The following is a 17,760-nucleotide window of genomic DNA, read 5'->3' on the forward strand; positions in this document are numbered from 1 at the left end:
AAATTTATCTTTTTCTCTAGAGTACCAAAGCTGGAGCTTGGACTGTTTGGATTCTTCCCAGTTCATGTATTCTTTTCACATTTTCTAGTTGTTTTTCTTTCAGGCTCACTAACTTTCTTCTTTGCTGGTAGTTTGATTACTGGCCAGTAACTGAATTTATTAAAACCTGAAGAGTTTCTCGCCCCATCTCGGTTTCTTTTTTGACACTGGGAGAGCGGAAATCAAGCTGTTGATCAGTGTGTAACCATCTTGGAAGTCCTAGAAAAATGTTACCTTAAGTTGTATTAGTTTTGCTGGCCAGTCCATTTAGATTCTTTGTTTTAAACATTTTTATTAAATTATTACTTATGACATAAGCAAGCATACATTTATATAAATGAAAACAAACCATATTGACATAATCTTAGTTGCAAGCATTGCGTACCACAAACCATGCTGACATAATCTTAGTTGCAAACATTATACATCACTTATAATCCACTCAGTCATTGTCAGTCAAACATTACATAGCTCGTTCAAATCCTGCCATCTTTTAAACCTCATTCCTCCCCTGTATGTACCAAAGTTCCCATTTTTCCTATGCAACTTGCTCCTACCCTTTTCTAAAGATCCAAATTCCATTACAATATTCACTAAGTCTAGCACAGTTGGTTTAGACTTTGATTTCTATTTTCTAGTAATTGCTTTTTTTGGCAGCCACCATAATCAGACTCAGCAAGGCCTTACTGTTTAGGCAATTCTGATTTTATATCATAGCTCAGAAAAATCATTTCCCTAGATACACCACTTTGCTCACCCAGTATCTCTGATAGAGTAGCCTGCAGGGAAGCTTTCAAGTCTGCCAACTCCCAGAAAATATGTTCCCAATTACCTCTTTCTTCTCCATCACACTTCCAACGCTTGCTGTCTACCTCAGGAAAAATTGTCTGGAGTCTATATGGGCTATAAAAATATCTATGTAAACATTTCCAAGAAGAAATCCTACATCTTCTACACTTTGTTGCATATTTGGGAGACATACATATATCCCCCTATTGTTTCTTTGTGAACTGCTTATCCGATCTCTCTTCCCAACTCTTTCTAACCTCCTCTGATTGATTCTTATAGTTATCATGCAATATTGTGCATGCTCTACCAATTACTCTTTTTTTATAGCAGCTTATGTTCTAGATTCTACTAAAAACTCTATAGGTACTGGTCTTTCATTCAAGACCCCCTATTCCTTTCTCTTTGCCTACACTGATATCAATCCTTGATAGGGAAGATAATCTCTAACCTGCAGTCCAAATACATTCTTGTTGTCCTCCCATTCTGTTAACTTTCCCTGTCTAGTTATTTTCTCCCAATACCTTGGTTCCTTTGCCACTTTTCTCCAATAAATTCCAGCCCCCTCTTCCTTATCTTATTGTCTGTACCCCTAACTGCAGTCATCCCTATTGGCAGAATCTCCTTTCTCCACTCCCATGTTGGATTAGTTCTTGGCATATTATTATTTTGTATGATTACTGTTATTCTCCTTAAAGGTCTGCATCCAAAATCCCAGCCTCTCCTTGTTTCTTGAGCTTCCCCTGTTTCATCATCATTCCTTTGCACTCTGAATTATAGTTTTCTGCTTGTGTTAGGTATAGGAGCCTTAACTCTGTTGCTCTGAAATACCTCTTTAAATTGGGTAAAACCAATCTACCTTGTTCTATTGAAATAATGAGCTTATCTCACTTGACTCTTGCCATCTTACCCTCCTAAATAAAATCCTTCAGTTGTTTATTAATTGCTATCCACAACTTTTCCTCTGATTGATAAAAATATGCTTGACCTGTGTATAAAACTAAAAGGACTAAATATTTTAACTGTTTGCATCTTACTACTGATATCCATATAACAGAGCTTCCAGTTTCTCAGTTTTTGTATTATCTTTTGTTTAGTCTCTCTTCCCACATATCCTTAGCTGCCACACTGGTATAATTTCTAATCCATACTCCTAAATGCTTCATTTTATCATGTCCCCATAAACATGGATATTGCTTAACTAATTTGTGTATGGGTACATCACTTACAGCTATTGCCTTTGTTTTAGCTTTACTAATTTTGCATTCTGAAAAGATTTGAAACTATCTTAAAATATTCCACAACACCATAACATCCCCCTCTGGTTTTGTAAGGCATACAATAATATCTGCAAATAGAGTCAGTTTGTTTGACTACCATACCAATTATATCCTTAAATTTCTGAGTCTCTTATTTTCTATGCCAATGGTTCTAAATATAATGCAAATAAAGGGGAGAGAGGGCACCCAGGCCTGGTTCCTCTGCTCAAGCAGAAATTATTAGAGAGGACCCACCCACTTCAATTTTCACCTCCCATCCCTCATATATCCTCCTAATCAACCATATAATTTTATTAGGGAATGCAAATGCTTCCATTGCTCTGCTTATAAAGTCCCAGCTTATTCTGTCAAATGCTTTTTCTGCATCAAGACCCACCACCAACAGTAGTATTTTCTTGCATTCTGCTTCCCTGTGGTTCATCAATGTTCTGTCAAGGTTGTCAATGTCAAATGTTTGCCTCCCCTCCACAAAACCACACTGATCCATATCTATCAATTTTGGCATCACCTTTACCATTCTTTTAGTTATTGCAGATGCAAACTTCATAATCATGGTTTAGGATTGAAATGGGCCTGTATGAAGCTGGAGCTGATGGATCTTTACCCTCTTTGTATTACAGCTATTACCACTTTCTTCCAGGATGTTGGCACTTCTCCTCCTTTTAAAATACTGCTAAACAAAAACCTTTCAGATCTTTATCAGTTTTTTCCTCCTAGCTTCCAAACTTCCACAGGAATACCTGGGGACTTTGCTGTAGATCAGTTATACATCACCATTTTTACCTCATCTACTCCAATCCTAACTGTTAGTAATTGAGCCTCATGTACCGCTAACCTTGGGGATATTTAATTCTTCCATCAACATTTCCATTTACACCTTTTCTGGACTTGCATATTTCTCTGCTTTATACAGACTTTCACAGAATTTCTGAAATATTTCTAATACTTCTACAGGATCTCATTATCTTCCTTGTTATATGCCCTTTAAGCTTGGTGACAGCCCTTTCTACTTTCTGTTTCCTGGGTCATTGTGCTAAAGAATTTTGTGCTCTAGAGTTGTTATCAAAATTGTTACTTAACAGCAATCTTTCCAAACTCATACATATTATCAAGGTAATCCCTTATTTTCTGTTTAGGTTCATAGGTTCATAGATTAGTACTAGGCTAACTGCCCTTGTGGGCCACTTTAAACCTAGCCAATTAACCCATGTGAGAATGAAACCCTGCACCTTGTGTCTGCAAGGTAAACACCTTAACCATTATGCCATCCTCCCACCCTCATTCTGCAGTTGCTCCTCTTCTTGTTCTATGAGATTCACCCTATTTTGCAATACTGCAACATTTGCCAATCCCTTTAATAATTCTTGTTACTTCTTAACCATATCTCCCTTTCTTTTATTTCTACCCTATTTTAAACTCCACTTTAATTTTATCCCACTCCGTAGTTATATTTTCAGAAGAAATGTCTATCTTCTTTAATAGTTCCTGAATAACTTCCACTACCCATTCCTTAAATTCTTCTCTTTTCAACAGATAGGTGGGAAAGCGAAAGTGTCTCATTTTTACTTCATTACCTCATGTTTTATTTTAATTATTGGAGCATACTCTGAAATAGTTATTGTGTGTGTATCACGATCATCAATTAAATGCATATGTTCCTGTGAAATGTAAATTGTCTAGCCTAGCCCAGTTTTTGTATCTTAGGGAATAATGTGTAAATTCCCTCCAAACTTCTAGTACTGAATTCACATCTTACATGTCAAATATTTTCATAAATTTCTTCAACAAATCTGACCTCCTTTGTTATATTTTCCCATATGGGCTCTCCAGACACATCTTCACTATTGCAAATCAAATTCCAGTCCCCAACTATAAGTAACATTCCTTGTTGAAAGCTGATTATTTCTCCAAGACTTCCATTATAGCAGTTTCCTGTGGAATATAAATGCATGCCACTGTATCATCATCCCTTACCAGTAGCCCTTTAGTACTACAAATCTACCATTATCTTTTTATCCTTTTCTATCACTACTGTAGCTCCTCTTCTTTGATCCATGTATTCCACTGAATAACCATCCTGAAAACCCTTCTTTACCAAATTTACATGTTCCGTTCTTTGCCAATTGTGTCTCTTGTAGCACAGCTATTTGCATCTAATTTTTAATATAGTGCACTACTCTTTCTTTTTTGCATTTATGTATGAGACCATTAATATTTAAAGACATAACCAAAAGCATAATTTTCTTGAAAAGTCATTATTCCCACTTTTTATGTATAAGTTTTTTTGTTAAATGTCTAGTTCCAGCTTTTGTGTTACATGCATATACAGTTTGGCAGGTTAAGTTTTTATACAGTTGTTTCTTGTCATCTCCATTCAAGCCTATGTCACATCTTACAAAACGTTTTGTTTTATTGAAAGCCCTCAAATAAAAATATGAACAAACCCCCAATGACCCCTAATCCCTATTAACCTTATAATAACATACAAAGCTATGTACATCTTCAAACACTGAAGTTTTACCTTCCTAAAAGGAACAAATGTTCCAAACTGACAGCCATACACACTGACTTAAGATAACCTAAAAGAAAGGCTATCCAGTTTTAAGATGCATGGTACTGCCTGTGATTCTATTAAGTGCTGTCTGGCTTTGTCTTATATTTATAGCTCTCTCAGCTGGGAAAACACTTGAATGCATTCAGAAAACCCTTTCTCCAAGCCATTTCTCTTTATCAGATTGTCCCCTAGAGACATGAGAACCAGACATAAAACTGCCAAGCATACATTTGTTTACTACAAAAAAAGCCTTATAATATTCAATATTCTTTTTCATTTACTTGCTATATCTTAAAACGTGTTACTAGATTAAGATAATGGCCTTAACCCAGTCATTCCCCTATGCATGAAAGAGAAAAGCACATTAATTTTTCTTTCATCATGGTCTTTTAACCAGATTTTTCTTCTTTTTTAACACTGCAGTGTTTACATTTCGTAAAACTGAACAAGGAGAGAGACAGAAAAGGAAGAATGAAAAAAAGAAGAAAAAAACAGAAGCTCCTATTTACTTTAGTATCCCATTACACTTAAAACTAACTGAGGAAACATTAGTTTATAGCATGCAAGGAAAATCATGCACTCTTAAAATAGTACCATTATGAAAAATTTGTTTTGCTTACAGTTAACTTTCTCCCTCCTCTTCCTCTCAAATAAGTATTTTTCTAAGCATTAATGACATGACATAGGGCATATGCTTCAGAGTCCCCTGCAAGTTCAAAGTCCAAGAAAGTCCAATATTTATTGATTTTCTTGTTGTATTCATGTTCATCTCCATCTCCCAAATCTTCCTCATTTCCAACATACTCTCGATTTTTATAGCTGACTTTTGTGTTTTTTTTCCTTTGCTCCAGCATTTTCTGTCGAGACATTGTAAAAGGTTTCACTGGCACAGTCTCTCTGTGGTCTTTATTAAAAGAACAAGAAGCAGAATCTCCTCCTGTTTCACAGCTCACGTTTTGATGGACACACTTTTGTATTTCTTACTTAGCATGTACTTTATCAGAAAAAAATGATTCTGTCAATACAGGGAAAAATATTTTGAATATAGCTGGATACAGCAGTTTGAATCTCATGCCTGCTTCTCGACATTCCCTGAATAATGGAATAAATTTACTCTGCTGCCTAATGTACAATGAGTAGTCATTCTCGACAATCACTCTGTTGTATTCCACTTTTAATACTTTGTCCTTCTGCAACAATTTTGTCAGAATCTTCTTCTGCTGGTAAGATTGCATCTTTACTATTAAAGGTCTAGGTTGCTTTCTCATAGCCAGGTTTGGAGTATACACACAACGTACCCTTTCAATTAACAATTCTAGTTATGGAATACCAGTCCAGTTGCTTATTTGTGCTTTCATAAAATTAATACAGTCTGTGTAATCTGTTGAGAATTATGAGACCAGTTTTCCCTATGAGCTCTGTCTTCCATTTCTATTATTTTTTGAAACATCTCTTCTTGTGCAGTCTCATATTCAACTAGCATTTTCTTCATTTCACCTTCTGAGTTTTGCAGTTTTATCACCTTATCCAAATATCTGTTTAAAGCTTCTTCCAGCCTTTTATTGTTTGAGTTGGTATAATCCATCAGTGTTTTGTTTATTTTAATCAGGTCCACCATCAGTGTTTTGTTTATTTTAATCAGGTCCATGTGCAGCTTCATAATACTTTTCTCTAGGTTACTGGAGGTCATGTCTGGAGCTTGCACTGCTTTTTGCTGAACAGCTGCAGTACTCTTCCCAGTCAATGTTTTTTGTCACCATTTGTAGCTGATTTTCCTTCAGGCCCTCTGTATTTCTTTTTTTCCTGGCATCCAGGCATTGCACTTACTAGCTAGTTACTGAAATCTACCCAGAAATTTAGGTCCACTGGCTTTCTCTGCTAAGTTTCTGTTTTCACACTGGGAGAGGTAGAATTAAGCTGTTACTCAATGTGCAGCCATCTTGGAAGTCTGCCACTGTGGGAATCTTGTCTCTTTCTTCAATATTAAGCACGTGCACTTTCTAAATGATTGGCAGAAAGATACCTGGACATTATATACAGTGAGGAAAGTTAGAGACCATTAGGAAGTATATTGAAGTATACAGGAATACCACAAAGTCCAGAAGATGTTGCCCCGTGAACCCGAATAAGGACATTCTTTAGAAAGACTGTACAAATGGAAAAAAAAAAAAAACAAGCATGCAGGTCAGCTCAGCATGGATGGCTTCCTGAACTGAGATCTTGGATCCATTGCATAAAGCAGGGCTTGGGATTCAGTACATCAACAGTAATGTGTCTGAAAGCAGGCTGTAGCAACAACTTACCACCATTTCATCCTTGATTGGTTTATACAACTAACTTACCTTTTCTACTTCTGCTTTCTTCTCTGTTAGAACTTTCAGAGTTCTCTCATAAGCAGAATTGACTAACTGTCGCACTTCATTATCAATCATTCTTGCAGTTGCTTCACTGTAGGGCTTCTCTAAAACCATATCACCTTGTCGAGGTAGATCAAAAGATATGTGCCCCACATTTTCATTCATACCAAACTGTACAACCTAAAAATAAGAATACTTGAATTTCAGAACTTAATTCCATGTGAAACATATATTTAATTAGAAGGAGTAACCCCCAACAAACACAGCCCAAAAATGAAAAAATTAAAAAATAATATAAATACGCTGCAAGTATATTGAAATAATTTTACTCCTTTTCTCAAAAGAGTTAAACATTCTTGGGTCTCAAAATTCTCAACAGATTACACAGTAAACTTTAACAAAGAGAGTTTTTTTTTACTGCTCATGCTACTGCAACTGCTTGCAATTGTAGAGGAAGAGAAAACCCTGTTGCCCTGTTACACCATTTTTATAAAAGGCTACTCATTCATTGGTAGTTTATTTACTTACTGACATTTCTTTACTGGGGACATCTGACTGGGTAGGAGCCCAATTTCAGCTCCAAAGTATTACAAAACATTTTAAGAACAATAATTTTACAGTCTTTAAATACAATACAAAAACAAATAGTTTAAATAATTATACTAAATTAGACATGAAATATGAAAGCAATGGTTAAGAATAGATACAAGTTATATGACAATGATTTAATACTTAGAGAAATGTTAGCCAGTTTATAGAAAATGTAAAGGAAAGTTAGTATAATACAAACAGGAATTGCAAAATGAAATGATAGAAAAGCAGGCTTATGACATATTTAGAGAGAAAGCCAGTTGTGAGAAATTGATAGAAGTAAGAAAGTGAGTGAAGAAGGGAGAGTAAGAAGGTATGAATAGACACTGTTCATATTTAGGGATATAGCTTTTCCTGGTGTTATGCAAGAACATAGACAGATTTTAGCTAGGAAGTCTTTCGGAATGGTTTTGAAAAATAAAGGGGGGGGGGTTATTGACCTGATAGACAAAGATAAGATGCCAGTCTTAGCTACATGGTACAAATACAGACAATGCACAGCAGATATAATGGGTTTGTGGACAGACAGGGGTTTTTGGTCAATGGATCATAATAAACAACTAGGAACACAGTTGTGTAGAATATTATGTAGTGCTGGATAAGCAGTTGGATTCTGGGTAATTTTATAGGTGGTGATGAGCTGTGTATATGGGGTAATTCTAACCAATTTAGTTTTTTTTATTGCTATACAGTGGTGGGTTTTGGAAGGGGTATTTGCTGCAAACTTAGCAACTTTGTTATAGTATTGCTCAAGTTTTGACTTTTGTGATGCCTGAAGGATAGTAAGGATGGGAGTACCAAAAAGAAGTATGGGGAGGAGGTAAGTAGTGGCAAGTGTAGCTTTAGTTGTATCTGTGAGAAAGTTTTTGGCTCTATAAAGCATCCCTATTTTTTTATGACTTTTTTTTATGCAATTTTGTATATGCAGGTTGAATTTAAGATCATCCATTATCATCCCTAAACAAGTGGTAAAGCATCTAAGCAAGACAAACACAGCACTGAAAAGATTTACATTCTTGCCCCCAATATAACCCCCCTTTAGATATTACATTTAAACTAGTCCCAACAAGGTTAGATACTGGTGTTCATTTCCAACACAGACCTCAATAACAGTAATATAATAACATTTAAACTCAGTTCTAAAGAAAGTCTTCCAAATGAGTTCATTAAGACCATCAGCGGATGAAGTGTCAAAATTTAAAATATCCCAGACTTCTTTATTCTACAATTCTACAAGCATTTCTTTGTTTCAATTCATGTGTGTCATCTGACCTGGGACTTGGCAGATACAAATTTAAACACCTTAGGTACACTTGCATGATAACTACTAAAAGATGCTGTTTAGTTTCTGGGGACATTTTGTTTCAAATTCTGAATGTATTCCAGTAACCAATGGTATATGCCTTTTTAATTTCTCCAAGACTTTTGGATTTCTAATACCATGATGGGAATGGACCCCATTCCTAATTCAAAGCATGATTAAAGTTCATGAAATTAGTATTGTTTCAGCCTTTGATGTTAGCCAAAAGTGCTCTTCTCAGAACCCCCAATGTGCCTAGAACTGACTCCTCCTACAATTCATATGGAGTTACATGGATTGGTAACATATCTAAATATGATTGTAAGTTCTTTTATATGAGACCCATTGCTCCTATTACTATTATTTGGGTATCCTTCCTCCACATTGCCCTCACTTCCGCCTGCAGATCATGGTATTTTACGGCTGTGTGTCTCTCAGTATGCAAGACACTGTAATAGCTGGGTGCCTTTTGTCTTCTTTTCATGGAGTACTATATCTGGTTTTCTAGTATCTACTTTTTGAACTGTTGGTAGTGGGTGATCCCATGTGATATAAACTTCATCATTTTCTATAATGCTTTATTGCTCATGTTTCCAATCCTTCTCAGCTACTTCAATATTATAATGTTTACAAAATCGCCATGCAGCAGTCTTGCCACATTATGATGCCTTTTAGCATATAGACCTTCTGCCATTAATGAATCACAACCAGCAAAAAGATGTACGACTGGAATTCTGTTTTACAAAACCTGCATTTATCAGTTTCTCTGACATATTCAATGGACTTTGTAAACTAATGTGTATGCAAGTCCACTGTCCTGGGCTGCCAAAATTAACCCTTCGTCTTTTGGTTTAAAACTCACTGCTCCTTAACAATTCTTGTGTTAGATCCTGATTGACATGAAGTTGTTCCAGGAATTTTCTGTATTGGGAACTATATTTATGCATTTTCCACATTTCTTGCCTTTTCATCTGATCATTTGCCTTATACTGTGTCTTTTGTTTTTTTTGACAAATTCAGTTGTTGCCAAATTTATATCTACTTCTGGTTTGACTTCCATTCCCGCTTGACACTGATATACTTCTGCTAAACTAAACAAGGAGTCATCTTAGACTTGTTCTCCTTATCTTTTAAAACTTTCATTATGTTTGGATCATGTGAGATCAGCAGATATGCATGTAGTACCATGACTGCAGATCGATACACATAATCAATTTCGAGGAGGTCCATACCTCTTTCAGAATAGGGAATATATAATCTTGGTATACAGTGATTTTTATAAACTGTTTGATAAGCATGAAGCATGTTTCTTGTCCAACTGATCCATTACCTTCTGGGGTCAGTAGATCTTCCCAAAACTGTAAGTTAGATCAGGAAGAACAAATTGGTTTATAGCTTGGACTTTGTTCCTAGATGTCATGGCTGTGTTCAGTATTAATTTCAATCTTCTAAAATACTCTTTACTAAGTTTTATTCACTTGTTCATATTTTACTGTTGATCCTTCATCAATTCCCAAATATTTATACATTCCCTATTTCTCAATTTATTTTATATCACATTCCTGTCCAAGACTGATATTTTCTTGGTGCTGCAGTTTTCTGGTTTTAAAGGTTACTTTTGCACATTTATCAAGACCAAATGTTCTTATATCACCTGAGAAAGTTTTAACCACTTGCAGTTGTGCTTTCAGTTCTTCATCTGATGAACTATACAGTTTTAAATCATCCACAAAAAGAAGATGAGAAGTCTTCACACTTTGTTGATTTCAAGGAGCCAAAATGTAGTCATGACATAATCTGTTAAGTAGACAGCTTAATGGGTTAAGGACAAGACAAGAGCAGCAGTGACAGAGTCACCCTGGAATATCCTCCTTTGAATGTTTATCCCTGGGATAATAATTTGCCCTTTATCATGGCTTAGCTGCAAAATGGTTTGCCACTGTTTTATGGTCACTCTAATGTATTCGATCAGCGTAGGCTATATCTTATACATTTGTTAACACTCTTTTATCCATGAATGTGCAATGCTGCCAAATGTTTTTTTGTAGTCTAACCATGCCATAATTAGATTCCTCCCCTTTTTACAATTCTCCATTATGACTTTATTTAACAACAAATGATTCTTTGATCCATATGACTTTTATTTGTTACCCCGTTGTTCTACTGCCATGAGTAAGTTTTCTTCTAAATGACTATAAACTCTGTCGGCATCATTTCCAGTATTTAGTTTATACATCATCAGAAAGCAAGTTATTGGTCTATAGTTTTTAGGATATCTTGCATGTTCACTCTCAAGGAGTAGAGGTTTTCCATGTTAACCATGTTGTCATCTTCGTCTGTTTGAGATGCGCATATAAATGGTACTTACTCAAGGCTGTATCTTCATGTAAAGATGTTAACATGTTTAGTCAGAAGTTAGGTACTGAATCTGGGCGTGGGGTCTTCTAATTAGGGGCTTTTCTTAATTTTGTTTCAGTTTCTCTGGCTGTGATTTCATCCCATTTTATATCCTGTACATTTGAACTTCTTATTCTTTTTTACTTTTCTATCTATTCAGCATCTTTATTATGCTCCATGGGATCTTCATAAATATTTCTTGTGTCCATTTCTTTTTTTTTTGGGTGGTGTTTCCATTCCTTTTGCCTTGTTTCCCAATTCTCTACAAAACTTTTTTGGGTCATTAATAAATTGCTTATTTTGTACTTTTCCTTTATATTCATCTGCATATCTTCTCATTTTTCCTCCTGTGTGGATATCTTTCGTTTATTTGCAATAACGTACAACAGATCCTGGTCTATTCTGATGGATCCCTATCAACTGATCAAGTTTTCAGAAACTTGAAATTCATATGGTTGAGATCATATGAGTGAGTTTTTGAAAACTCAAAGCTTTTGTATGGCGATGCGGTACAGCGAGGATCGGGAAATTTACCCTTTTCTTCAATGTAGTGTGATCTCAAACGTTGGTATATATAATTTGTAGAGGGTGTGGGGGGGTGCAGAGGGGCTTGCTACTTGCATTCTATGAACATCTTAACTGCCAAGGATTCCACTGCCCCATGAGGCAAACCTCTATTCCAACACTTATAGTCTCACATAGCCATACAAACATACCCAGCTCACCAAATTACTTACCAGTTAAATATCATAGATTGACTCACATTAAATGCTATAGTTCAAAAGCTAGAAAACTCCAGAACCTAATATATAAACTACTAAAACTTACACTGAGAATTCAAGTTCACTCCTTAATAGATGGTGATATCCACCCAAATCCTGGCCCAAACTCTACCACAGCTACAGAGTCCAACACTTCAACTTCTGCCAACACACAATTACTCACCAGACCTTCTAACGCACTCCTAATAGCCCACCTTAATATTCGGAGCATAAATATTAAAGTTGCCCACCTACATGCTCTCATGCATGTACATTCATTTGACATCCTATGGCTCAACTGAAACATGGCTCAAGGCATCAACACAAGGTTATTTCACCTGGATATAATATCTTGAGACTAGACTGCAAAGCTAAGAAGGGTGGGGGAGTAGCTGTCCTATATAAATCTGAAATAAAGGTAACCTCTATAGACATTAAACCACCATTAACTAGTAATGCAGAAATTCTTATTTCCAAGATTCAACTTAACAAATGTAAATCTATCTATATCATCTGCATTTACCTTCCCCAGGCAATAACACTAACACCCTAGAGGATATTCTTAGTTGGCTTTCCACTACCTACCCACAACAAACCATAGTACTTGGTGACTTTAATATCAACTGGAAGAGCTGTACCTCTGAACAGCCTTCTACTCACGTTAACCTACACACCTTCACTCAAACCATTACATCTCCCCACAAGGACCAATAAACTTAATAACAAAGAAAGCACCCTCGACTAGATTCTCATAAATAGTCATCACCAAAATTACAAAGTAGGGACCTTCCCTGAAGATATGAATGACCATTCACTCACCTTCTTAATCAGATATGAGTGACATTCCAAACTCAACAACCTACAGGACAAAAAGAACCAACAAAGATTTTAACCCTGACAGCTTTCAAAAAGAACTTAAGACATGTGATTGGTCACCCATAAAACACCTACTATTAGAAGAAGCAGTGAAATACTTCAATTCTAAATTTTTAGCCATTCTAGACTAGCATGCACTAACACATACAATTAGAACTAGGATAAAACCAGCCCCACAGCTTTCTAAAGCTGCCAAACAAAAAATCCTCCTTAGAAACAAACTCTGGGCCAACTGGTGTACTACTAAAATTCCTGCTGATCAATTACAGTTTAGACAGCTAAGAAATGAAACAAAAAAGCCATACTGTTGGACAAACAAAACTTCTACTTTCAGCTCCAACAAACCCACCAAAACAAGCCACAAAAATTCTGGTCAGGCATCAATAAACTCCTACACCCAGGCCATTCAGTCACGCCCACCCCTTTAGGCTCTGATCACAACAGTCCCAAGCAAATAGCCAATATCTTTAACACTTTCTTCACAGAGACCATTCAATCTCTACCTAATCAGCTATCCGCTGACACATCATCTTCATCCACCTCCATCTCTAACCCATCCCCATCATTTCACTTTCAACCTGTTCCTACATCCCTTGTCTGTACACTTATTCAAAAACTTAAACCTACCACCCTCTCTGCAGACCTACTCCCTGCAGAATACCTGCAAAACCCATAGCCTACCCCATATCCATCCTGATTAATAGAACCATTACTGAAGGAACTATCCCAACAACCTGCATAAAGGAGGTAACTTTAATGAATTATCAAACTATCGACCTATAGCCATATTATCTCCACTGGCAAAAATCATGGAGAAATGCAGTCATAAACAACTGTTAAACTACCTATTAGAAAACAACTTACTAGCTGTCAACATGGTTTCAGACCATTTCATAGCACCACCTCTGCTCTTTTATCCTTCTCTGACTGTGTTAATAAAAATTGCAATAACGACACTCTATCCTCTGCCCTCTTTATCGATCTGTCAAAAGCTTTCAATATGGTTAACTACACCTTACTCATAAACATACTCAAAAACCTGTCACTAGACACACTGGCTATACAATGGTTCCAATCTTACTTAATGAACAGGCAGCAGGCTGTACTATGGGAAAATAACTTATCTTTCCACCTCCCAATTGCCCTTGGTGTCCCTCAAGGTTCCATATTAGGTCCTCTTCTATTTTCTATTTTTATAAATGACCTGCATTCTGTAATACCTCAAGCTACCTGTATCCAATACGTGGATGATTCCACGTTAATATGCTCTGCCACTTCTCCAGCAGACTTAGAGTCCTTAACCCAAAACATGTTTAATACAGTTGAAAAATGGCTACTACACCGATGTCTCATCCTGATCCCCCAAAAAACAAAACTGCTACTATTCACTCCCACCCGTAAGGCCCCCCTCTTAATTTTAATGTTACATCAAGCAATGGTACTATCATATCTCCTGATACTACTACAAAACTAGTTGGGGTACTAATAGACAACAACCTTACCTATGATTCCCATATTAACATTACTATAAAAATAGTCAACAAAAAATTGGGTTCCCTCTACAGGATCAAACCCTTTCTGACCCCACTAGCCAGGATCACTATTGCCCATACCCTCTACCTACAGAACCTATCATTGTAACAATCCTCAACAACTAGGATGGTTAGAGTTGCCATATCTACTACTATTTAACCAACTAACAGTTGCCCACAAGATCCTGTATCAACCTACTTACACACCAATACTTACAAACCTTATCACCCCCCTATAATAACCTCAAGACCCTACGCTCATCAAATAAACTACTTGTACAAATAAGTAAAACTAACAATTTGGCTAGTGATTCTCTGCTCTCTAATACTGTTGGTAAAACCTGAAACTCCCTCCCCAGTGACCTAACCTCCCTTTCCTCAATAACCCTATTTAAAAGCAAACTGAAGCCATATTTTAAATCACAGTGGTTATGCCCCTGTGCTAACCCTGACTAACTACCTCACTTATCTCTGGTTATTAATCTCCATACCTGTATAAGCTAGTTACTTTTCTATTAACAATAAAGAGTGTGCGATTTAACTGTTTAAAGTGTTATTAGAGATTTCTTTGTATGACTAACCATAGCTGATATGTACTAAGATTCTGTAAGCAGAATCACAAGGAATGACAAAAATCTGTATTGTACCTGCATTTGTAAAATGTCATTTACTGTAAATATTACTGTGAATTGTGGAGCTTTTCTCCCTGGGACTTTACTGAAAATGGACATATATCCAGTTGGACTAGCCCAGTCAACAAATTTAAAATAAATAAAATAAAATAAATAAGACGTAGATGGGCTAGATCCAAAAGCTTCCATGAACACTGATTCCTCAGGAGAAGGAGAATAGGAAAATCAGCCACCCTTTTGGTTGAGGATTTCCAGGATGTCTCCAAAGGAGACAGGTGGCAATCGGGGGGATCTTTCTCCCTCATCAAAATTGGGGTCTTTCATGACAGACTCTAAACGGGAATCTATGTGCTTCCTCTGACACGTTCACTTCCAAGGTACCTCTTCTGTGGGGTTGGGAGAAGTGTTAGAAGATGGGGAATCCCTCTGGGGAACTTGTGTGGAGGCCTTCCGTAACTTGCTGACCCTTAAGAGCTTATACCCAATGAGGGGCGAGGGACAGAATCTGAGATCAGAGAGGATGGGTCTCTATGCAAAGAGAAAGCCCTCTTCCTCTACCTGAAAGGCTGACAGATCTGTGGAAACCTCTCACCCCTTCTTTAGAGCTGAGACAGCCAAAGGAAAGAAGGTTGGGACCAACCCCAGATCCAGGCTCTTCAGAGAGAAATGGACCAGAGCTGTCCAGGGCTGAGGCACTGAGGGGAAGGGATGGATCCGACAAAGTAGGACCCGAACCCAATCTCTCAGACCCAGCATCGACCACCTGGATCTGAGATCTGCCCTGATCCAAAGGTTTCGAAGCAGGGCTGATCAGGGACACCGGAGTTGAGGATGGAATGCTCCTGGATCTGATGCCACACCTCTTGGGATCTTTAGTCTTGGGATTCTGAAACCACAGGTCAGATCGGAAGAGGAGAAAAAAATGAGTTGGGCAGAAGCTCTCACAGATCCAAGAGGGGATGGAACTGGGAGGAGCTCCATCTGTATCTGAGCTCTGAGAAATCTCTACATCATCCTGTCTATGTCTGCCTCTGTCATACTCCTTGAAGATCTGGACGAAGTAGTGGATGGAGGTCTTGAATGCTTGCTTGGTGTCTGTAATACCTGCGATGGGGGGGCTAGAGAAACTGGCTTCAGAATGAATTCAGACGTGTGTCCTCTGCTGGTCAGACCAGAAAAGGAGGTGGAGGGAAGAGTATAGCTGATAGCATGGGCTGAACCAGTTGATCCAAAGAGTGTTGTGGATCAGAGGGTCACCCGAAAGTCTTCAGATTCAAAAAGGTCGGATCAGACAGCTTCTTTTAACTTTTCTGTGGGTTCTAAGGAAGCCTTCAGGGATCTCAGAATGGGCCTTTTCCTGGACTCTGAGGCAGACTGCAAAGCCTTAAATGGAGTTTGAGCCCCGGCTGCAGGCAGTAGAAACCCTTTTAAGATCAATTTATTTCTCCTGAGGGCACCCTAGGATTAACGGTTGTGCAAATAGCGCAAGATGAGTCAAGGTGGGCAGCTCCAAGACCATATACACACTTCTTGTGGACATCCGAATTGGGGATCTTATGCCCACAATAAGTGCAATTTTTGAAACCTGTAGGTTTCTCTGGTTTATCGGACATCCTGAAGAAATGAAAGACAGTAGTAAACTCTGAAGAGAAAAAAGGTTTAAACAGCCAAAAAAAAAAAAACTTTAAGAAAGGTTATACTAAAACACAACTCTACTTTTTCTTTTAACAAAGATTAATACCACTAGATATAAATATAATTACAGAATTCCAACAAACTGTAACAGGCCAAAATACCAAGAACGGTACTAGAAAATAAGAAGGGAAACAACAGGTAAAGAAGAGACCCTGGTGCCTTGGAGGGAGGAAAGAAAGTAGAATCTTAACAGTAACCAGAAAAATAGCTATAACCAAGAGAAAAGCAGAACACCATAAAAAGAAACTCTTACAGCTCAAGTTTCAGATAGTTTGTCCTATTTTCGATGGTGGCAAACGAGATCTGAGGAGCTGTGGATAAAATAGAGAGCATTACAGGTTGAAGGAGAAGCTTGAGTTTTGGATCCAAAGTCTTGTAAATGTGGAAGAGTCAGACACAAGGATTAGGTCTTAAAACCATTCATGAGGACACGTGAAAAGGACATCAGATATGAGGGATAAATGCATCACAGAATACCCACACTTTCAGAACTTCTTGGGGCTGGTGGCCCCCACATACCAAGGCTACATAAGTGGATTTTGATAAGGGCTTAGTAATCATCTCTGACATGAACCTAAACTAGTCTAAAACCAACACTGTTCATAGGTGTACACATAAGGTCTCTGTACTTATGTGGTGGCTGAGAAAGTACAGTTGTGTACACTTACCATAAATGTAGATGTTCGAGTGTATTCACTGTTGCAGTCATCACATTTGAGTTATCTGCTTGCAGTAGTCCTCAGTCGGACTGATGAACAAAGTCTTGGGTCCTGTGTCGGTTGCTGTCCCTTCTTCCATGATGTCAGGTCGTCAGGGGTATAAAACATGCAGCCGACACCATTACATCAGTTTTTCTTGCCCCAGATGTCAGGTGCCCCCCTAATGAGAAGCAATTAAATCTATAAATATACAAGGTTATACCTCCAACAAAAAAGCAAATACACCAAAAAGCTTTTGAGC

At 37.4% G+C, this 17,760-nt stretch overlaps 1 protein-coding gene across 2 annotated transcripts in view; it reads right to left on the reverse strand.

Moving 5' to 3' along the window:
• Window positions 1–17,760, reverse strand: part of AFG3L2 (AFG3 like matrix AAA peptidase subunit 2) — a 1,447,137-nt gene that overhangs the window by 40,137 nt on the left and 1,389,240 nt on the right. For both annotated transcript variants that reach the window (XM_044067171.1, XM_044067172.1), the window contains one exon: window positions 7,002–7,196. In XM_044067171.1, the coding sequence (XP_043923106.1) occupies window positions 7,002–7,196 (195 nt within the window). The remainder of the gene's footprint in view (window positions 1–7,001; window positions 7,197–17,760) is intronic.

This window comes from Protopterus annectens, chromosome 3.part1 (assembly GCF_019279795.1).
Source record: "Protopterus annectens isolate FY-2018-M chromosome 3.part1, PAN1.0, whole genome shotgun sequence".
Lineage (NCBI taxonomy): Eukaryota > Metazoa > Chordata > Ceratodontiformes > Protopteridae > Protopterus > Protopterus annectens.